Source organism: Engystomops pustulosus, chromosome 3 (assembly GCF_040894005.1).
Source record: "Engystomops pustulosus chromosome 3, aEngPut4.maternal, whole genome shotgun sequence".
NCBI classification, from domain to species: Eukaryota; Metazoa; Chordata; class Amphibia; order Anura; family Leptodactylidae; genus Engystomops; species Engystomops pustulosus.
This window is the reverse complement of record NC_092413.1, coordinates 91,782,409-91,805,497: the sequence shown is the minus strand read 5'-3', so window position 1 is coordinate 91,805,497 and position 23,089 is coordinate 91,782,409. Positions and strand designations below refer to the sequence as shown.

Genomic DNA, 23,089 nt, shown 5'->3' with positions numbered 1-23,089 from the left:
CAAGGAGGTTCAGAAGGAAATGGGCAGCTTGTGATAGATATAGAATAGATATAGATATAGAAAACTGATATTTCAGTTTTCTATATCTACATTTTTGGTCTTTATCTGTCAAGATGGGGTACACCGTGTACATGAATGAGCAAAAATAAGAACTTTTTTGATCTTACCAATTGGCTGCAATGACACAAAGAGTGAAAAATTTGAAGGGGTCTGAATACTTTCTGTACCCACTGTATCCACATAATAACAGAACCCTGGTTTATTTACTATACAGCTGCTGGCTAAAATCTACAAGATGCCAATGAAACCAATCTTCTTGTGTGGGCGTCTGAACACTTTACCTCGCCGAGTTCAAGAAAGATCAGCAAGCAGTGAAGATGGCGTTGATGCTGTATTATCTGAATTTGATGATGACACAGGTAGATTTTTACAGATAACCATTTCTAATGCACAAAGTAGCACAATATACACTCACCGGCCACTTTATTAGGTACACCATGCTAGTAACGGGTTGGACCCCCTTTTGCCTTCAGAACTGCCTCAATTCTTCGTGGCATAGATTCAACAAGGTGCTGGAAGCATTCCATAGAGATTTTGGTCCATATTGACATGATTGCATCACACAGTTGCCGCAGATTTGTCGGCTGCACATCCATGATGCGAATCTCCCGTTCCACCACATCCCAAAGATGCTCTATTGGATTGAGATCTGGTGACTGTAGAGGCCATTTGAGTACAGTGAACTCATTGTCATGTTCAAGAAACCAGTCTGAGATGATTCCAGCTTTATGACATGGCGCGTTATCCTGCTGAAAGTAGCCATCAGATGTTGGGTACATTGTGGTCATACATGGATGGACATGTTGGGTACATGGATGGACATGGTCAGCAACAATACTCAGGTAGGCTGTGGTGTTGTAACGATGCTCAATTGTTACCAAGGGGCCCAAAGAGTGCCAAGAAAATATTCCCCACACCATGACACCACCACCACCAGCCTGAACCCTTGATACAAGGCAAGATGGATCCATGCTTTCATGTTGTTGACGCCAAATTCTGACCCTACCATCCGAATGTTGCAGCAGAAATCGAGACTCATCAGACCAGGCAACGTTTTTCCAATCTTCTACTGTCCAATTTCGATGAGCTTGTGCAAATTGTAGCCTCAGTTTCCTGTTCTTAGCTGAAAGGAGTGGCACCCGGTGTGGACTTCTGCTGCTGTAGCCCATCTGCCTCAAAGTTCGACGTACTGTGCGTTCAGAGATGCTCTTCTGCCTTGGTTGTAACGGGTGGCAATTTGAGTCACTGTTGCCTTTCTATCAGCTCGAACCAGTCTGCCCATTCTCCTCTGACCTCTGGCATCAACAAGGCATTTCTGCCCACAGAACTGTCGCTCACTGGATGTTTTTTCTTTTTCGGATCATTCTCTGTAAATCCTAGTAGATCTCAGTAGTTTCTGAAATACTCAGACCAGCCCTTCTGGCACCAACAACCATGCCACGTTCAAAGGCACTCAAATCACCTTTCTTCCCCATACTGATGCTCGGTTTGAACTGCAGGAGATTGTCTTGACCATGTCTACATGCCTAAATGCACTGAGTTGCCGCCATGTGATTGGCTGATTAGAAATTGTTAAAGTGTTAACGAGCAGTTGGACAGGTGTACCAAATAAAGTGTCCGGTGAGTGTATTTCCTGAATGCACAAAAACTGGTACTAGTTCAACATAGTATTGCAAATTTTCATTATATTACATGAGAGCAGTAAACAATACCTGCATATCACCACAGACCACCAACAAATCCCAACAAGTGACGCCATTTTGGATACTTAACCCCTGAAGGAATCTATTAAGGGGTATAATGACCTTTTTCTACCCCCTCTGTGTTTCACAAAAATTAAAATAATATGGAAGTAAAATTTTTAAAAATTATTTTTTTCACTAATATATTAATTTGGCCTAAAAAGTACAAATTTACATTAGGTTGTAGGGACGCCCCCCCCCCCATTTATTCCACAATTCCTCCCGAGCATGGATATACCCCACATATAGGTGTAAACTGCTTTTAGGGCATGTAGCAGGGCACAGAACAGAGCAAACACCATTTATTTATGAGTAGACTTCACAATTTCATCATACTTCTTGTTGGGGAAGAAAAAGGTTCAGCAGAGGCCATAACAGTTCTGGGGAGATGGGTGCCACTTAACACTTTTCCTCTTCCCCTGTAAACATATGTAATTATTAATAATTATTATTATTATTTTAGGTCTTATTGATGTGTGGATAAACCTTTTAGAACAACTTACAGCTGCTGTTTCTAATTGCCCTCGTCAGCACCAGCCCCCCACTCTGGATTTACTATTTGAGTTATTAAGGGAAGTTGCCAAGGTGCCAGGTAAATGTGTTTTCATATTAAAATAATACAGTAACTTTAAAGCGAACCTGTCACCAGGAATGCAATTTTTATCTGGTGACAAGTTCCAGTAGCCCATCCTAAGCTGATTTTAAAAATGCCTTTGTCATAATTCGGAATTATTTCAGAATTTTATAATAGATTGATCTACGTTATCTGTCGCCAAGCCAGCTGCGTGTGGTGAGCCCCCTCCCCAATTCCTGTTGTGTGCATTGAGCAGGCAGGGGAGGGTGGGGGATTGTGTGGAATATAGGAAGAAAACATGAGGCTGCAGATGCCCCCCTCCCCCATTTGGGACTCCCCACAACTGCTGGCAAGGAACCAGATATTATAAATCAAACTATTATAAATTACTGAAATGATTCAGAATGTTGACTTCTCTTGCAGGGCCTGGCTTTGCCATTTATGCCGTTGTACATCTGCTCTTACCAGTCATGTCCATGTGGTTGGGTCGCAGCCAGGGGGATCACGCATATTGGGATGCAGCGTCTGCAAATTTCAAACATGCAATTGGCTTGTCTTGTGAACTAGTGGTTGAGCACATTCAAAGCTTCATAAACTCTGGTAAAGTATTTTCTTATAATATGTTAGCATGATATTGCAGAGTCTGCCATTTATCCTTTACACATCTACAAAAAGTTAAGCCCCCAATGAATTCTGAGCTTGTAGATATGCAGAAAGTAGTTAGTCTATGAGCACAAAAATCCTAATTTTGCTGCTGTATAAAGGCTGTAAGCACCTCATGCCAAAATCTATCATTCTGCAATCTTGGAAGTTACTGGATTCACTGAATATTTCATATCCCATGACAGTCAGGGCATGACATTGCAAGTATATGCTGAGTATAGTGCAGTTTACTAATAAATACAATCAACTGTTGGCTTTAAGGAAAACTACCACCAGGATGCAGGATTGTAAATCAAGCACACTGACATAATGGTGTGTGCCCCCTCTGGCAGGATCTGCTCTTCTTTTAGCCTATTTTTTTCCCTGGTTTTTACAAAAAAAAGTAATCAATCATTGTTCAGATGAGCCTGAGGGGCTCCAGGCTCCATTGACATTTCTGGAGCCAGAGACTATCAGAGACTCATTTGCATAATTTGAAAGGCTTTTTTTTGTAGAAACAAGAGCATAAAAACCTAAAAGATCCTGCCAGAGTGGGCTTGCACCTGCATGTATGTGTGTTTTGGTTTATAATCCTTTATTCTGATGGTAATGTCCTTTTAAAGGGAATGTGTTGCCAAAAAATTACATATGTATGAAACCAATGATCTCTGACCATAAACAAGTGCCAGTTACAGATGACATGACCCTCCATCTTCAGTCATTTTATGGACAGGAATATCTGGCTGATAAGGTAAAAGACATGAGGCTTCACTTCACATATCAAGAAAGCGGAGCAGAACTTTTAATAGATGTATATGGGTAAATTACCTAATATTCTCTCTTGAAATGGTGTTAAACTGGTTGTACAGGATTAAACAACACTCTCAGCGCTCCAGTTCAGCAGCGGTAACGGCTGGAGCAGCAACAGAAGACTCTGCAGCCAAACCGGAGAGCTGACAGAAGAATATATCTTTAGGAGACTTTTCTTCCTAATTGGAGTAGGGATATTACTTGCATTACACATCACAGCTGCTGCAGAATCTTTTTGTGAAAAATAAATTGGATTTATGTAATTAACTGATCAAATAACATAAGTGTCGTGTTCAAAATGAGCTTCTGCATCAGCTGAGGTGTGTGTTACGATGTGCCACATATGCTACCAGCCATAGTGTTTTCTACAAATGCCAGTGATAGGTTATGATAATTTTATGAAATACTTGTTTAATATTTTGGTTCTTTTCTTCCAGACATAGGATATGAGAATATGATTAACACTATGCTGAAAGAATTATTTAAGCTGCTTGTGTCATGTGTGGCTGAACCCACAGAAACCATCTCCCGAGTGGGCTGTTCCTGTATTAGGTAGCTATTACTAGTTAAACGATGGATTTAAAAGCTCAAGTGTGGAAATCTTTAACCCTTTCACGACTGCACACAGCATATATGTTATATTTGCACATACTCTGATTTTTTAGAGGTAAATACTGTGGCCAACTCCAAACGCTACATCTCCTGAACAATGGCTCCAAAAAAAACACTATTCTGGTGTCCTATTAAAGAAGAGAATCTTTAATATTATATCAGGGCTGTGTTTTTAGGTGCTACATAACCAGAGCCACCCAGTGTTAAAGGTGCAGTAAAAAATGTGATTTTTTCAGTTCCTGACTGTATAACATTAATAGTGGATATTTCTGGTTCTGTGTTGCCTAGAAAAACCTTGCATGATATTAAAGGAGAAATTCTCTTCTTTTAAAGAACATCACTGTGTTTCTATGTGCCATGGTTCAAGAGATATAACCATTTGAATTGAAGTACATGCACCCTCTGCATCTATCTCTAAACCTGAGAAATGGTGATGCATTGGCACTGTACATATTTATAACATATTTTGGTAAAGTGTTATACATTTTTACCGCTTATAACAATTTTTTCAAATCTGTAGTTATATGTGTTGGCTGATTCTACAGCGCGTTAGTGAGAAAAAAAAATCATACAAAATGTAAAGTTTAATTATTACATTAAAATCAATGCACCACCTCAGACTTTACATAAATTGTTAAAATAGCATTATCAATTCAAATGGCCACATTGTACTGTGTCTATATATGCCAAATGTTCAAATGCTAAGAAAAATTGCAGCAGTTTTACCTGATCCAACACACATTAGTAAGCCAGTTTTTCAATATAGCAGGAGCCACCAGGGGTAGTTTTCCTGTAAAGCCCCAGGATGTCCATAATCCCCAGAAGGCAAAGACTCCTGCGCTTACAAGGGCAGTCCCAAAAAGTTTACCCTAAAGATCTGCCCTAGTATTCCCTAGTATTCCTACGCACTGACATGTTTCGTCATCTAAGACTCTTCAGAGGGCTGTAAAAACAATGGTCAGAATGGTGCATGGGTCATTATATCACAGACAGTACTCAGAGACATGCACCTGTATGACCATGGTCAGATTTCTGTCCACTAGTAGTAAACTTAGAAACTTTCCATAGAATGACAGCAAGAAAAATCTAGAATTCTGTGAGGAATTGATACAGAAAGTATATTGGAAAATTGTAAAACTTTTTTTCATATAAAGAATTACATTCACTTGCTGTAATGGGAATACCCCTTTAAGTAACCAAAAGGTTATCTATATACTGGTAAGACTCGACATTAAAAAGGACTCTTCTGCCCAATTACTGGCTGTGGAGCTGTTGGCTCAAATATGAGCTGCACAGAGTGATGTGCCTGCTCCGTGGAGCATGGTGTGCGGCTATGATACGTTTGCGCATTAAAAAACCGTGCTGGATGTGAATGTTCACACCCCCTGTGATGTATTGCTCACGTGATGCATTCCTACCATACCCGGCTACTCGCTGAGCTGCTGTCATAGGAAATGTGTTGTGCTTAACAACCAATGGGAGGTGGCCGATACACAGAGTGGTCTCCATCGTGACCAAAGTGTTCCTGTTCACTTTAAAGATCGGCTTTAGGAAGTGGAAGAATTGGATGTCAGTATCACAAAAATGGACACAGGCTTTCTTGAAACCTCAGTCTTTTGGAAACCTACTACTACAAACTCCCTTCACAGATCGAAGAGCAATCATCCCTTGCCCCTAAAAAGAGGTATTCCAAAGGAGCAATATTCAAGAATGAAAAGAAATTGTAGCCGAGGCACCTAATTTAAACACAAAAACTGGGAAAACCTATTGACTCAACTAATGAAGAAAGTAGCAGCACTCCGTCTTCCAATTCAGGATATTTTTATTCACATGTGGGTACAAAGCAACGTTTCAGCTAACTCAATGTAGCCATTTTCAAAATGCTTGAAAATGGCTACATTGAGTTAGCTGAAATGTTGCTTTGTACCAACATGTGAATAAAAATATCCTGAATTGGAAGACGGAGTGCTGCTACTTTCTTCATTACTATTATGACCCCGGGGTCTTGGGTCAGACCCACATAGCCGGCACCCAACGGATTGAATCCAGTTTCTCACTGTGCTGCCTGTTTGAATTTTTTATTGACTCAAGTAAATGCAGAGGTTGGGAAATGCATTGGCAACAGCCTCCCCAGTATATAGCCAGTAGCCCGCCCATCCCCCCTTAGAATATAACTAATCCATGCTCCCTAGTGTATAGCCAGCCCATGCTCCCTAGTGTATAGCCAGCCCATGGTCCCTAGTGTATAGCCAGCCCATGCCCCCCTGTATATAGCCAGTGCCTGCCCCCTTAGTAGAAAAAGCCAGCAGCCCCTGCCCAGCCTAAAAAAAATTAAGAACTCTGTACTCACCTTTCCACCACACCCCGCAGGTTTTCTCTTCTGTCTTTGTCTTCGGGTCCCCGTGTGATGCTGTCGCATATACAATGACAATCAGCTGCTTGTTGACATCATAGTGTGTGCTTATGGCGGCACACACATTATGATGTCGGCAAGCGGCTGATGTCATGGTGTGTGCCATGCAGCGCACGGGCACCCAAAGCCAGAGCTAAAGACAGAAGAGAAGACCTGTGGGGGGGCGGCGAAAAGTACAGAGGTTATCTTATAGACTCGAGTATAAGCCGATTTGGGGGTTTTCAGCACATTTTGTGCTGAAAAACTCGGCTTATACTCGAGTAATGATCTCCGGATGAGATTTGCAGAAAAGGGGTATCCAGATGATGTCTTAAAGAAGGCATACAAAGTGGCATGTTCAAGAAACAGGACGGACCTTCTTTGACCGAAAAGTCTAGAGAAAAAGGCTAATCAACAGATGAGGGTTCATAGCCATAATATCCCTACGAGACCAATGGGAACATGGCTTGACCAAAAATAACAGAGTTCTATAAATGTCGGGGATGTATCATGTGCCCACAAGTTCATATAGGTAAAAAATTTCAAGGCAACAGCACTTGTAAGATATACACCATACAAGACTATATAAACTGCAAGTCAGTGGGTGTTATCTATAATCTGCTCATGCACATTAGAATACATTGGAAAGATGTTCCGTTGAAGAATGAGTGAGCATTTTAGGAATATCACAGGAAACACGGCGGTGACAAATTAAATCTAATGGACATAGAGCTGAGAACTGGTGTCCCCACAAACATGTGGAGGAGATTGGAATCGCCTACTTTTACAGAGGGAACTAAAATGGATGTTTACTCTTAACACGGTAGCACCGCATGGCCTGAATGAACAACAACTGTTTCATCTAATTATTCGCTAACATACGGTACAAGTGTACCCCTGCAATCCGACGGTTGTTACCATATTATTTGATGTATATCTTGGATGCCTGTATGCAAAAAGGAATTTTAAAAATAATAAGCATGGTCATTTTTGTACGCCTAAAATATAACATTATTTTCCCCTCTGTATATATGGGATAAGCACTTTTTATCACTGTGTGCCATCATTACAAATTTCCCACTTCTATGTCCAAACAGAACATATATGCTATATTAATTTATATGAAGGGTCATTTTGTATGCATATATGCATATCCTTTGGTTCCCCCCCTCCCCCTCTCTATGTGTATTCATGATCACAAGGGGTTAAAGGAACTCTCTTACCTGATTCCTCCAATACACATTTTGTATGTGCAATGTTAATTTTCACGATTTGGACTCATTGGGACAGATTTATCAAGCTGTCTGAAAGTCAGAATATTTCTAGTTGCCCATGGCAACCAATCACAGCTCCCCTTTAAAATATTCATGAGCACTGGTAAAATGAAAGCTCAGCTGTGATTGGTTGAAATGGGCAACTAGGAATGTTCTGACTTTCAGACAGCTTGATAAATCTTCCCCATTGTTTTCTTCTTGTTTTTCAGATATGTGTTGGTAACTGCTGGGCCAGTCTTCACAGAGGAGATGTGGAGATTGGCTTGCTGTGCATTGCAGGATGCATTTTCTGCCACGTTAGAACCTATGAAGGTAAGGCTTGTAGATTGCGATACACATTATACTATTGTACAATGTGGCCTTAATTGCATTTCTGCATCTTTCAGAATTTACTAGGTTATTTTCATAGTGGGTCAGAAAGTTTTTCTGGAGACGCTTGTGAAGTGAAGGTGGCAGCACCATCTTTATCCCCCAATGCAGAAGCAGAATACTGGAGAATCAGGGCTATGACGCAACAGGTATGGACATACATACTACATATTACATACAATATATATTAAACACTACAATTTGCAATAAATAATGATCATCTCAAAGAAAATGGACAGAATGGATGACATATGATGGAAGTAAAAATCTATCACAGGAAATCTAGTGTGTGTGGTCTTCTCATAGAGGTGGTTTGGATAGATTTTACCATAACTCACACATATGATTAAAGAATGCAATCACCTTTTTATTTCAACTTCTCACAACATAATTTCCTTCGCTTTCTTTGAGTAAGATGATGGAAATGAAATATATACTGATGCCAGAGGCCAGTTAGTTTACTTACAAGGAATTAAAATTTAATAAAGCCTTTGAACAATTTTTCCAGAATGATTCCCTTAAAGTAGCACTCTCAGCCTCATCTTGTATAATGTATGAATTGTTTGCTGAGGATGCCAGAATGTCATGGAAAAAGTGAGAAGTGAAATATTATAATGAGTAGCAATAATCATCTTCTCTCTTGAAGATCAGCAGTTTTTCTCTAAATTCTTGGGAGCTTGTAGAAATGATATAAAATATCCATTATTCGATTCTATATTTTATTTTTCATGGACTGCACCCTAATTTCTTTTTATTTATTAAAAATCAAATCTCTTGCTGTTCAATAATAATAATCTTTTTACATGTTCCATAATTAGTATCTTTAGCACCGTATGTTCAATAACCTATTTTACATATTCAATAATTATCTTTTGCACCATATGATCATTGATGGGTTTTTTTTTATTGATAGGTTTTTATGTTAGATGCCCAGTGCTCACCAAAAACACCAAACAATAAGGAGGGCTTTGAACATGCCCAGTCATGTGTTCTTATTATCGAGCTTCCTCCTGATGAGAAACCCAATGGACACACACAGAAAAGGTAAGACAGATGTACAGATTAAATTGTACACCAGTTGGATACTGTTCAGAATTTGCAACTTTGTCCTTTTTCAAGTAGTTAATAGAACAGTAGTATAATGCTAATTTCTTTTAGTATTAGGGGTAGGATCTGGTAAAAAAAATTACAAAGTAACTTATTATCACCTTCCCTGAAGTACATAGTGGAACTGGTATCTTTTGGTATACAGTACCATTAAGAGGATAATAAACATACCAGAAATACAGAAAAATATTTTATGCATCCAAAAATTTGCACCTGCAGCTCCTGACCCACCCTCATTGAACAACTTATTAGACAGTGTTTTTTTAGGTGTCTAAAAAATCTGAATAAAAATATCATTGCTTCATGGGAAAGGGGGCAGATAAAATTGGGCATATTCTAGGTTGCGACAATGAGCCAAAATTTCACGGCTCTTTTCAATTGTAAGTCAACTTATAGTAGATAGTAGTAAAGTTAGGCAGTCTAAAACCGGACACAATGGCCATTTTGAGACTGCCTAGTCTAAATTTACAATTTTTGTCTTTGCAAAAATATTGCTGCCCCATTCTGTCTTTTCCACAGTTGAAAATCTGGTTCATGAAACTAAAATCAGATGCAAGATACATTGGTCATATTTTCACTACTGTTTAAGCAATTTGTATAAAAGAATAATATGTAACATTTGCTTTTAAGGCCAAGTCATTTTCTAGATTTCTTAACCCATGTCCCCTGCTCGGTACTTCTTTATATGTTTGTTTGTTTGTTTATCCCTGCTGTCTATTTTAGTGTTTTAATGGCTTTTAGTTGCCTTTTAACTGTTGCACTTTAACAGTAGTACATGTGTCCTTGGGAGATTCCTTGTGCATTTGTACAGTAGGGGCGGCTTTTATAACTTGGCGGCACACAGTAGGTCAATTGAATGATCTTTTTAAAGGTCATTAGTTTACAAATAACAGGTTATATAATAGATCAATTGGGGTCCTGTGGGATTTTTTGTAGGTGCTTGCCTTTAACCTTCACAAAGCAAAGTAGACCATTTTCACTCTTGCTGGTTGTATGTGAAGTAAATCTCTTTATCTGACTAATTTATGTTATTACATTGTAATTTACATAGACTTTTAATATATACATCACTTTTGCCCTTAAGCATGCTTTCTGAAAGACAATAGGGGATATTAAAAAAAGGCTATGTTCTGAATTTGTAACTCAAAAATGCCTCCTATTCTCTTTCATATGATTTTATATTTGTTATCACACTCTGGTACAAATGCCATGATGTAATTTGCTGACTATCGCTGGTGCATGTTATCACAGTTGTCTTTGCTATGTGAATTGGTGTTATTTCTGCATGAACAGCTTCTAACTCTTTGCTTTTTCTTTCCTGCCTGTAACTTACGCTGTGCTATGTAACAGAAAGCTGGGGTAAGATTTTTATGTTGAATGGAGCTATTGCATGTTGATGCCTAGGAAAATGCCAAGAAGTAATTACAGGCAGTCCCCAACGAAAAAGAAATCTACCGCCTGAATGAAGGAACCAAGCACACTTACATACTGGTGTGTGCCCCCTCTGGCAGTATCCGCTCTTCTTTTAGCTTCTTATGACTTGGTTTTTACAAAAAAAGGCTTTTAAAATAAGGCTAATGAGCCCAAGGAGCTCTGGGCTCGATCTGTGTTAATGGAGACTGGAGGCCCTAATTTGCATAATTTTGAAAGCCTTTTTTTTCTCAAACACAAGAGCATAAGGACCTTAAAGAATAGTTATCCTGCCGGAGGGGACAGACATCAGCATGTCGGTGTGCTTAGTTTATATCCTGGTGGTACAGCAGATACATAAGGACACTCTTGGTGAAGTCTCTGGATACTTTACTTTAGTCCCAGGTTTCAATGATCAGCTGTAAGGTGACTGTAATTTTGTTTTGATAATCCTTGTTCTCCTTACAGCACAACATTTTGAAAATCCATTTATTATTGGGACAAATAAATGTTTTGTCTGGAGCTGCAAATAGAAAATATATATGTTCCAACTTAGGTACAAATTCAACTAAAGAACAAACCTAAAGAAGCTATCCTAAGTGGAACCTGGGGACTGCCTGTGCTAGCAAAATATCCTGTAAATGTGTCAAATAATTTAAAATGGACCATAAAAAAAAATAAAGAGCAATTTCACTTGAATATACAATTGTTTCTTATATACACTGTAGTGGGACTGCCGTTTCATGGACTTAGAATAACATAGTGTTTATGTGCATATACTGGTGCATGTCTTGGTCCCACAAATATAACATATAACTTTCTGGCAGAATAAAAATATAATTTATATATTTAATAAAAATTATAAGTGTTTCTGTATTTGTAAAAGACCACACAATCTCTTACTTTATACTTTGGTGTCTAGGTAGCTTAGTTATTGGATAATGTTTGGAGTCCCATGTATTTAACGTTTTATCTGAACTTCACTAGATATATACCCCATATTTACTATTAGGTGATATTAAATCTTGTAATATACCGTACTATATTATAGAAAGACTTCTCTGTTCTATTATTTGCACTGTCCCTCTGCATTGTATCTGACATCTGGTCTGCACACAGCAGATAAATATGGACAGGAGGCTAAATATTAACTCCTAACAAACCAGTAGAATATTTCACTTCATAATTCAATACTGTAAGGAGCTAAGTTTTTAGAAACTTTAATAGCTTCTTCTTCTCTATTAGCTATGAGCTCTGTTTGAGTACAGAGGGAAAACTTGATCAGTCACATTGCTAAGGGTAAACATAAATGGACATAAAAATACAATTTTCTGTAAAAAAATACAGAAGAAAGATTACTATTAACACCTACTTATTAATTTACGGCTTACACGTTTAGTTACACTTTAAGGCAAAATAGTTCATTAACAGCTGACATGTTCCCTGGATGGAAGGAATTCTGATGATTTTATGATCGGCATCCCCCAACACATGAGGTCGATCTCCTTGTCATCATCAAATGTTTATTATTCCATTATAAGATCTAGCAACTGTCTGTTTTGTACTTTCAAAGAATATTTTGCATATATTGCAGCCATTGTATGATATGCAAACAACGCTGTGGAATACATAAAACCGCGTCAGCAGATTTTAAAGGGGTTGTCCGAGTTTAAAAAAAAAAAATATATGTGGCCGGGAGCGGGGTTACTAAAACAATAAAGCTGTACTTACCTCCCGGTGCCCTCCCGTATCCAGCGCTGCTGTCGCTCCGGTCCGGGGGCCATGTAAACAAACATGGCCGCCGGAGCAGCGCTGCATTCAGCTTCCGGCTGGATGCGACAACCTTCCGGTCCCCATACACAATGCTGTGTATAGGGACGGATAGGCGTACCCGGCCACGGCCGGCCGGAAGCTGAGTCCAGCGCTGCTCCGGCGGCCATGTTTGTTTACATGGCCCCCGGACCGGAGCGACAGCAGCGCTGGATACGGGAGGGCACCGGGAGGTAAGTACAGCTTTATTGTTTTAGTAACCCCGCTCCCGGCCACATATATATTTTTTTTTTAACTCGGACAACCCCTTTTTTGTTTTTGTTTTTTTAGTAACAATGCAGTAGTCGTTCTCTAACACTGAGTTTGTAATCCCAATATCAATCAGTCAGAACAGAGGTTGCATTTATAGTTCAAAAGTATATAAAAGGTAGTGGTAGACAATGCAAATGTTTAATCATGTAATGCATTATGTCTTCTAACACAATTCTCTGTCTTTCTTAAAGTATTCCATTTAGGACTATTGTAGTCAGTTTGCTGTCTCATCAAGTTCTACTACAAAACCTTTATGATATCCTGTTGGAGGAGTTTGTGAAATGCCCTACAGTGACTGAGGATAAATCGGCTTCACCCCCTGAAGCTAAGACTGTTGGATTTCTGAGATACATTTCAATGCAAAACTTGGCTGTTATTTTTGACCTGTTGTTGGACTCCTATAGAACTGCCAGGGAATTTGATGCACGTCCTGGCTTGAAATGTTTACTGATGAAAGTTTCCGGAATTGGTGGAGCAGCAAATCTCTACCGTCAGTCTGCTATGAGCTTTAACATCTACTTCCAAGCTTTAACATGTGCCTTGTTGACCAATCAAGACAATATAACTGCTGAAGTTGTGAAAAAGATACTTTTTGAAGAGGAGGAGCATAGTACAGATTCCTCACAGCAGTGTTCATCAGAGGATGAAGATATTTTTGAAGAAACTGCTCAGGTAAGTCCTCCACGAGGGAAGGAGAAACGGCAATGGAGGACTCGAGTTCCATCGCTTAGTGTTCAGCCTGTCAGTAATGCAGACTGGGCTTGGTTGGTTAAAAGACTTCACAAGCTGTGCATGGAACTTTGTAATAACTACATTCAGATGCATCTGGACCTGGAGAATAATGATGACCATCCAGGAATCAAAGGAGATCCTTTCTTCATCCTACCATCATTTCAATCAGAAATCTCAACCCCATCAACTGGAGGTCTCTCGGGAAAAGAAACTCCTTCTGAGGATGACCGATTTCTTAATAAGGACCACCCTATTGATAGTGTACCACCAAGAGGTTTTGCTGCATCAATGTCACAAAGTCCTAAACTAGAGAAGAAAGAAACAGGAAGAAAGAAAGAATGGTGGGAGAGTGCTGGAAACAAAATCTATACCATAGCTACAGATAAAACTATTGCAAAACTCATGACTGAATACAAAAAAAGAAAGCAGCAACATAACCTGACCACCTTTGTGAAAGACGCAAAAGGAGAAATGTTAGCATCCAGAGGACAGGAGTCGCCTATGCCACAAAGGCCCCAACATCTTGTTGACCAAACTCAGATGAGACACTCTTTCAGTGCTGGCCCTGAGATATTGAGGCAGGAGAGAAGGTCTCGGTCTGGATCCACTGTTAGCACATTCAATATTTCAACAAGGGATGCAGAAGCGCAAATACAGGTAATCCAACTTGCATTGCTGCAGATTGCTGCATAGTATGATACCATGGTCTTGTCAAATCCCTAGAACAGGAGCTGCTTTTTCAGTGTCTTTCTTGTGTAGCTAATACAATATATATCAGAGTGAAGAGGCCGCACTCCAGACTGTGTTGAAAGGGGGTGAACCTTTATTCCATAAACCGTGATGTTTCGTTTACACCGAAACGTTGCAGTTTATGGAATAAAGGTTCACCCCCTTTCAACACTGTCTGGAGTGCTGCCTCTTCACTTTGGTATATTTGGGATCCTTTGCCAAGGAATCATCGGCTACTGCACCCGCTACTTCAGTTGTGCTGCTCAGGACTTTACATTGTTTTTAATACAATATATAGAAATCTCCTTCAATTTGTATGTTTGTATTTTTGTATTACAGGCATGGACCAACATGGTGTTAACTATTCTCAATCAAATCCAAATCCTGCCAGACCAGATGTTTGCTGCTCTACAGCCTGCCGTGTTTCCTTGCATCAGCCAGCTGACCTGTCACGTGAATGACATACGTGTGCGGCAAGCAGTCCGTGAATGGTTGGGGAGGGTTGGCAGAATTTATGACATTATTTTATAGGTTCATTGTAGGGTGACACGATCATTTTAAAAAAATTTCAAAATCTATTCCAATTAAGGTTTATTATATTTTATAAGTAGTATACATCACAAATATTTACACTTATGGAATATTTTGCCTATTCTGCTCTACATTTATAACTTGGTCTTTACCATTTCTAAGAATGTCTAGGAACTGTTTTATTTTCTGTATGTATGTTGTCATGTGTACTCCTAAGACACTACAATACTGGTTGTAATCGGCTAAAATAGGAACCCATTACCATAGAGGTTATTAAACCTTCCTAGTAAAAACCTCAACTCTTGTTGAACTGTGTAGTGCTATGCTGGTCTTCTGCTATAACTGCTGTATAAGATTTTCTGCTTTATATCCCATAAGGATGGTGTAGTTGGCATTACAAGAGACCACACTGTACTGTATAAATACCTAAACACATCTATTTTCTTAACATGGTAAAGAGGATAACCACACATTATCCCCACCAGTGGTCAGATAAACAACACCATTTAGGAAAACCAGCCTTACTTGAACTATGTGCAAATATCAAGTAACATTTGTGACACACAGCCAAAAGACTCGGTGGCATATGGCATGAATTTGCCAGAAAACAGCTGTTTTATCTTCAAAAATTCTGGGATGTAACAAAGAGACTACTGAACTCTCAATTGGAAAACCACAGTGAATGCATATCACTGATCACTAACCATTGTACATTTCTACAACACAAGGCAGAAGGGGAACCTGTGTTCTGGGTTTCCTTTCTGCTGGTATGCAGTCTCGATTTTAGAAGAAACCTACTAGGGTGTCCTTACACAATATTGATAAAAAAACAAAAAATTACTTTTTACAAAAGTTAATGTATACATGTTCACTATGTCCCTACTAAACAGGGGTTAACTGTAGACATCCCATGTGTTTCCTATTTGCCCATCCAGCTTTAAAAGTGCAGAAAGATGTTGGAGTTAGTGTATAGTAGCTTCAGTATGCAAGCTAATGTTTTGGAAGTCTTGAAATTGATAACTATGGAAAGCATCTCTGAGAAAGGCTGCTAAATAAAGTATAGTTATTGTTATATATGACAAAATTGTTGATTGAGCAACAGCCCTAGTGTAGCCTTTTCTGGTAATGCAACGGGTACAACAATGGGTATCAATCCAGTCCATCATGGTTTTAATTTTTTTTATGGCAATACAGGCGGTCCCCGGGTTACGTACAAGATGGGTTCTGTAGGTTTGTTCTTAAGTTGAATTTGTATGTAAGTTGGAAATATATATTTTATAATTGTAACTCCAGACAAATTTTTTTTGGTCTCTGTGACAATTAGATTATTAATTATTTAAAATATTGGATAGTCATAAGAACCAGGATTAACAATAAAGCTTAAGTGCAGACACCTGTGATAACTGTTATAGCTGTTTATTGCAGCCTAGGGCTAAAGTAGTGAAAATTGCCAAAATCCATAGGTCAGTTTGTAACTAGGGGCTTTCTGTAAGTCAGGTGTTCTTAAGTAGGGGACCGCCTGTATTAAAGCTTCTATTCCTGAAAAATCATTGACCCTATAATAAGCCAATTGAATACTAACTTCTGCTTTAAAGGGAATCCATCAACATGACTTGCCGACCAAAACTAACTGCTATGCCCCCACATGCCACCCATATCATTCTTTATATTGTTCAGCTACTTCTTCCATGCAAAAGCTTCACTTTAGTCATATGTAAATTAGGCTGAACTGCTTTGTCAGAGTGACCAAAAGTGACATAGCTGAAGGGGTAAAACAAGAGAAGGCTCTGGGTGAAGGAAGAGGGGGACGTTGGTATTGCTTTGGAACCTGAGTCATGGGCTTTCTACTAATGCTCTCTAAAGCACTCAAGCCTACTTTATTTATTTCAAAAGTTAACTTTTTGCCATGGAAGGAATAGCTGGAAAATAAAAAGCAAAGGTGTAGGTGGCACATGTGGGCATAGCCCTTTGTAACATAACAGATAGTTTAGGTAGGTAAATAGTGGTTACGGAAACCATTTAACAATTTACATTGTGTTATTATCACAAGAAATGTGCCCATAGATTTTGGGTATACGGATGAAAACTACTTACAGCATGATGAGGGTTTTAGTTTTACAGTAACTGTAAAGGAAGAGGCTGCTCCAGTGAGTAGAATATCTTCTAAGTAACCTATTTCCCCAGTGTCTGTTTTTCTCTGACCTTTTATTCCTTGTGGTTTTCTTGCCAGCTTGTTGACAGATTTCAATCCCAACAGCTCATTGTTTCTATAAGCCTCTGTATACACTACAGCCATGTTTACTGTAGGCTCTTTACTACGAAGACATACAGCATACACCTTACTAGGAATCAAATATAAAACAGCAATAAAGTATATGTATCTTTTCGTTGGCCCTCAGAATAGGGCCAATATAGGTTTGACAATATTTTATTGATGGACTGTATGGAAATACATTTCATTAAGCTTTCCTAAGTTTAGATTGCTTATTTGTTGTAAGAATGATTTCAGTCCTCATAATGTTTCTATTGAGGATTGCTAATAACACCTTTTATTTTAATCCATAAAATTATACCTCTATAATTGGATTTCAATTTTCCACAATCTTCAATAGATGGAACCTGTCAGGGTTATTTGGGAAGCTAAAGCAACCAATCGTTATGGACCAGACGTTCAAACTCCAGGGCCACCTAAAAAAATAACTATGTAGAGATGTCAGATCATAAAGCATATTATACTATTTGAGCTTCAGTTGAGAGATGTTTTTTTGAATGTGGTCACTGACCATATAGTAAAATTCTATTTGACTCTAATCCTCTGGTCCAAAAGGACCTGTGAGTAAAAATAATTATGTTTAATTGGTGGTCAGCTTAATAACAAAAGCCGTCAGAACCTGGCAACTTTTAAAAACTAGGGAGACTAAAGAGTTCTTTTAATGGTTACTGGACTGTGACCAACCTCACAACTTTAAGAGTTTACAAGACCTTAGGAATTTTCAGCCATTTTACAGACATATTGTTATGGTGGCATAATGCATATAAAGGGGCCTTTTCAGGTGTGGATATCTTGTATACAGGCGGTCCCCTACTTAAGGACACCCGACTTACAGACAACCCATAGTTACAGACGGACCCCTCTGCCCCATGTGACCTCTGGTGAAGCTCTCTGGATGCTTTACTATAGTCCCAGACTGCAATTATCAGCTGTAAGATGTCTGTAATGCAGCTTTATTGATAATTCTTGGTCCAATTACACCAAAAATTTTGAAACTCCAATTGTCACTGGGGCAAAAGAAAAAAAAATGTCTAGAACTTCCATTATAAAATATACAGTTTCGACTTACATACAAATTCAACTTAAGAACAAACCTCCAGACCCTATCTTGTATGTAACCCGGGGACTGCCTGTACTTAGATTTTACAAATCATCGGAAAAGTCATTTATACCTGATGACTAGTTCCATAGCATGTTCATTTCTAAAATGTCTTTGTCATGCATCTGAATAATTTCAGTGCTTCTTAACAGTTTTTTGAACATTATCTGGCTCACTGCCAGCCGCTTGGGGGTTGGGGTTTTGGATTGGAGCAGCTCAAACTGCACAACTCCACTGCTCTCTCCCCTTCTCATGTTAGCTCTTCGCAGCAAGCGATTCTCGGTTAACCTTCCACCAACCCTGGGAATTACAACAGGCTGTTGACAGAGAGCCAGGTAATGGTGAAGAAACAGTTAAAAAGCAATTATTCAGAAGCACAACAAAGGCATTTTTTAAATCAACATGCCAAAGGCTATTGGAACCTGTTGTCATTTAAAAATTTACTTCCTGATGATAGGTTCCCTTTATTGCTGAATAAATGGTCTACTTATTCGTGTAGTTATGTATTATAAGAAATTTCCAAAAAGGTCTTTCTTCACTTATGATATGGAATTGAGTACATTTTGATGGTCAATTATCCCTTAAACGTTTCATTATCCTACAGACATTATGGATTATATCCAACAGAAACTCTCTGCCAATTCCCAAGTGTTCTAAACACATGCAGAGGATTGATGTTATCATGTAGCTCTTGGATATTGACAGAAGTGATGCTATTCATTGCTAGACAATGGTTAAAGTACCCTAGAATATCATTTACAGCAGCTCTGTGGTGAGTCTACTGACCACTCATCATACAGATGTAGATTGATGTTGACATTGGCTACTGCTTAGTAGCACATGGTTAATTTTGCATTATGGAAAGTAACATTGTACTAGACAGATACCTTTTATACTTAAAAACCAATAACAAACTATTGGAGAGACTCCTCGTGAGGCAAGTTAAAAAAAAGAAAAAGGTCAATTTAGCTCTGCATGGTCTGTTCGGTGTAACTTTAATCTAGCAGTTCTGTCCTAGGATGTTACTTCACTGTACTAGATCATGCTGTGAGCAGCTTCTATAGGTTTTCTATGTAGCATGATCACTACTTTGGAAACGGCTGCATAGAACTCTTTTAGAGAGCTCCCATGCAGCACTATGGGCATAGAAATAGAAGTTAATATTTTTGTAAATGGCAGTTTTGCCTTCTATTGGTATGTTTGTTTTTGTATGCTCAACAAGTTGTCAAAAGGTGCTGGCTCACTTAAGACTTAAATTATGGCTTCTCATATTTATTTATATATATATATTTTTTCCTTTACCATAGCCTAAATGTCTTTAAAACAGACTGAAATTAAAGTTTTCTCCAGTGTTAAGAAAAGTAAACCTGTAAAGAATAGTATTATACTCCACTTTGACATCCGTAGAAGGCAGAAAAATACACCCAATGCAGGAAAATACTGCGTGTTTACACAAGTATAAAAAGCTGAAAAAAACAAGCCCAAAATGTATCAGATTTGTAGTAAAATATTCTGTTGAAGACCCTATTCACACAGAAAAATAGAATTCTATGGCACCTAGACACAGTGCAGTCACTCATTCCCCTTCCCTTCACCACCCGGCCATGTGCTCGCCTGGGATCCACTTAAGGCGGGCACATGGCTGTAGTGAATAAGGCCTAGGGTTTCTGAATTTTCACAGGAAAAATATTGGCCTTAGAATTAAACCCTGAACAATATACTAAGATTCGTTATGTACTAATTTTACCCCTCCTTGTTAAGAAACCTGCACGGTTAGGCTTCTGAAGCCAATTCTGAATCCAGAAGCTATAAGGAACCACACCAAAGTTATAGGGAACCTACCACCACAATTCTACCTTTAAAGGTAGAACAGGTGGTAGTTGTATGTATGGGACGTGAGGATAACCCTTTTTAGAGCTAATCCTCACGTTCCCGCTATCTTTTAGAAAACTTTATTGCCCTAATATGTAAATTTTGTAAAGGGACTACTTGGGCGTGGAGTAGCCGGACATGAGGCTACATGATGCGGCTACTCCATGCTCCAGTAGCCTCTTTACTCCTCCTACCCTGAGATCTTTGGCTCGCAGCTCCTCGTAGCTGCACACCCTCATCCGAGAAGCCAGAGTTCTGTGCATGCGCAGTAGCTCCGACCTTGGAGCTGTGGCCGCGGGCCTGTGTTCTGCGTAAGGGCAGAATGCCGGCTTATCGGAACGAGGGCGCGCAGCTACGAGGACCTGGCGCAGAAGATCTCAGGGTAGGAGGATAGAGAGGCTACTGGGGCGTGGAGTAGCTGCGATGTGTAGCCTTATGTCCAGCTACTCCACGCCCCAGTAGCCGCTTTACAAGATTTACATATTAGGGCAATAAAGTTTTCTAAAAGATAGCGGGACGTGAGAATTAGCTCTAAAAAGGGCTATTCTCACGTCCCATACATGCACCTACCACCCTTTCTACCTTTATAGGTAGAATCGGGGTGGTAGGTTCCCTGTTAAGGTGTTTTTTTTTTTTTGCTACCATCCATAAACTGTGCTACCATTGACCAGTTTCTACATTAAATGTTTCTTGTGATTCTTCAGAGATATTTGCCTGTATTTTCTAACCTTTTTGAGAAACAAAAGTTTTAAGATTTGTTATTCTCATATACACTTGTATTTATATGTAAGTTGTGATTTTTTAAAATATATTTTTGTTGAAAGATCCAAGTCCATGTGGATCCATTACAGTGATTGTCCTTGTAGTGCCAAGTATTGCCCCTTTTTTTTTCTCTTGACCTTTTAGTGTTTTCAGAGGTTTTATTTTTCTTGCAGCCTTGCATGCTGTTTAGACCAATGATTTTATTTTATTCAATGTTTTAAATGGTAAGTAATTTTGTTTCATGTCTTTTTCATGTTTTGTCGCTGCAATGCTATTGATGGTGTCAATGCTGCTCTGCCAAATGTATCTCTGTGAATATTTTGTTTAAAAATATATAAAAACATCTTATTAATTTAAATAAATCCTATATGTCTTGTACAATAAAATCATTTAAGACTCTGTACGTTACTTGTGGCTCTTCTTTTAAGCCCATTTTGAATTGTATTTCTTTGTATTCTAGTGCAGAGAAGAAACTGTGATTGCATTGTTTTTAGTCCTATTCCAGTTTACACAAGATCTAAAAATCAAAGAAATGATCCTTAAAGGTGTTTGGATGAGATTTTATATTTAAAACGTAAAACATACTTTCCTTATTTCCCTTTTTAAAAATCCAGTGCTGGATCTTCAGCCATCCATCTGTCTAAGCAACAACTAAACCGGAACATTCCATAGACACTTGGGGTCAAACCATTTTTAATGGAACTTCACAGCTCATGTTGGCTGTAACAGTCACATGCCTCCCTATTAACACACAGGCTGGTATTGCTATTGGATTGTCTGATTTCTCCCAGTTGATAAAGGATAAAGGCACAGGTCATGGCCTTAGTTTTATCTTATTTCCCAGCAAGTGAATTTATCATAAATTAAATTATATTATGTTTGTACTAGGGGAAAAAAACACTGTATATGCAGTAGGTAAATAACGCTCGTACCTATTTACCAAATGGTTTTGTGGGAGTTGAGAGGCTACTCCAGTAGGCTTTCAGGAATTAGTGATGTGTACACTGGTTTGTTGGTTGCTGTGCAACCTACAGGGGTCCCATAAAAAGGTTGGATCAGTTTAATTGGAGAAGATCTGGGAAAGATTGGTGTTCATAATGGCACTTCCTACTTGTTAAAAAGAATAATTTAAGAAAATAAAAAAATGGCTGTAACATCCATGCCGAAGTCCGCATATTGTGGCTTAGGTGGTGTTAATTCTCTGTGGGGTTTGCGTGATTGACTGGTTGAGTGTGAACAGTGGCTGTTGTGATTGATTGAGCCACACCCAGCTCTCTACAGCCCTGTCCTGCAAGGGTTACTAGAGTGTTGATCCAGTTTCCTCCAATCACAGGCGTTAACCCCTTACACGCCATGGTCTGCGCGATCTTGTCCTAGCAGGAACTGGCTGTAAAAAAACTGAGCATGCACAGCATCTGTTACATAACACAGTGTAATACATCTGTATTATACCTTGTTCTAGGAATAAGTGCTTGAGCAAGCGATCAAAGCATTGCTTGTTCAAGACAACCTGTGAAAGTAAAAAAAAAGCTTAAAAGTTAAACACATTTTTTTTAATAAAAAGAATTAAATAAAGTGAAAGTCCCCTAAACAACAAACACAAAACACAAAATCATTAGAAAACCCCAGCACTAAACCAGCTATGTCAACCAAAAAATATAAAAGTTATGTCTCCGAAAAGATGGTGATACGAAAATAAATTAGATTTTCTCTATCTTAGTTTTTCTTCAGTAAAATTGTAAAAAATATATAAAAAAATATATAAATGAGGAATCACTGTAATCGTAGCGATCCATAGAATAAAGATAATATGTTAAGTGTACGGCCCCCAAAAAATACAAGAAGAAAGGAAACCAAAATTGACGATTTTCTTTCATTATACACATTTTAAGAGTTAATAAAATCTCTTCAATAAGCTAATGACCAACTAAAATGAAGTATTTGTAAAGTGTATCTAAAGTCTCTGAAAATAAACCCTTATATGTCCAAATTGCCAAAAAAAAGTTGTATATCCAATA

The 23,089-nt window shown here is 38.6% G+C and overlaps 1 protein-coding gene across 5 annotated transcripts in view; it reads left to right on the top strand.

Annotated features, from left to right (window-relative positions):
* The window catches only part of ARFGEF3 (ARFGEF family member 3), a 70,483-nt gene extending 50,148 nt beyond the window's left edge, over positions 1–20,335 (top strand). For 3 of the 5 annotated variants that reach the window (XM_072141423.1, XM_072141421.1, XM_072141424.1), the window contains 10 exons: positions 275–419; positions 2,266–2,394; positions 2,800–2,976; positions 4,266–4,380; positions 8,316–8,418; positions 8,493–8,624; positions 9,389–9,519; positions 10,933–10,941; positions 13,266–14,463; positions 14,875–20,335. In XM_072141423.1, coding sequence (XP_071997524.1) covers positions 275–419; positions 2,266–2,394; positions 2,800–2,976; positions 4,266–4,380; positions 8,316–8,418; positions 8,493–8,624; positions 9,389–9,519; positions 10,933–10,941; positions 13,266–14,463; positions 14,875–15,066 — 2,331 coding nt within the window. In that variant the 3' untranslated portion in view covers positions 15,067–20,335. The remainder of the gene's footprint in view (positions 1–274; positions 420–2,265; positions 2,395–2,799; positions 2,977–4,265; positions 4,381–8,315; positions 8,419–8,492; positions 8,625–9,388; positions 9,520–10,932; positions 10,942–13,265; positions 14,464–14,874) is intronic. The other 2 variants (XM_072141422.1, XM_072141427.1) reach the window with 1 other exon arrangement.
* The last annotated feature ends 2,754 nt before the right edge of the window (positions 20,336–23,089 follow it).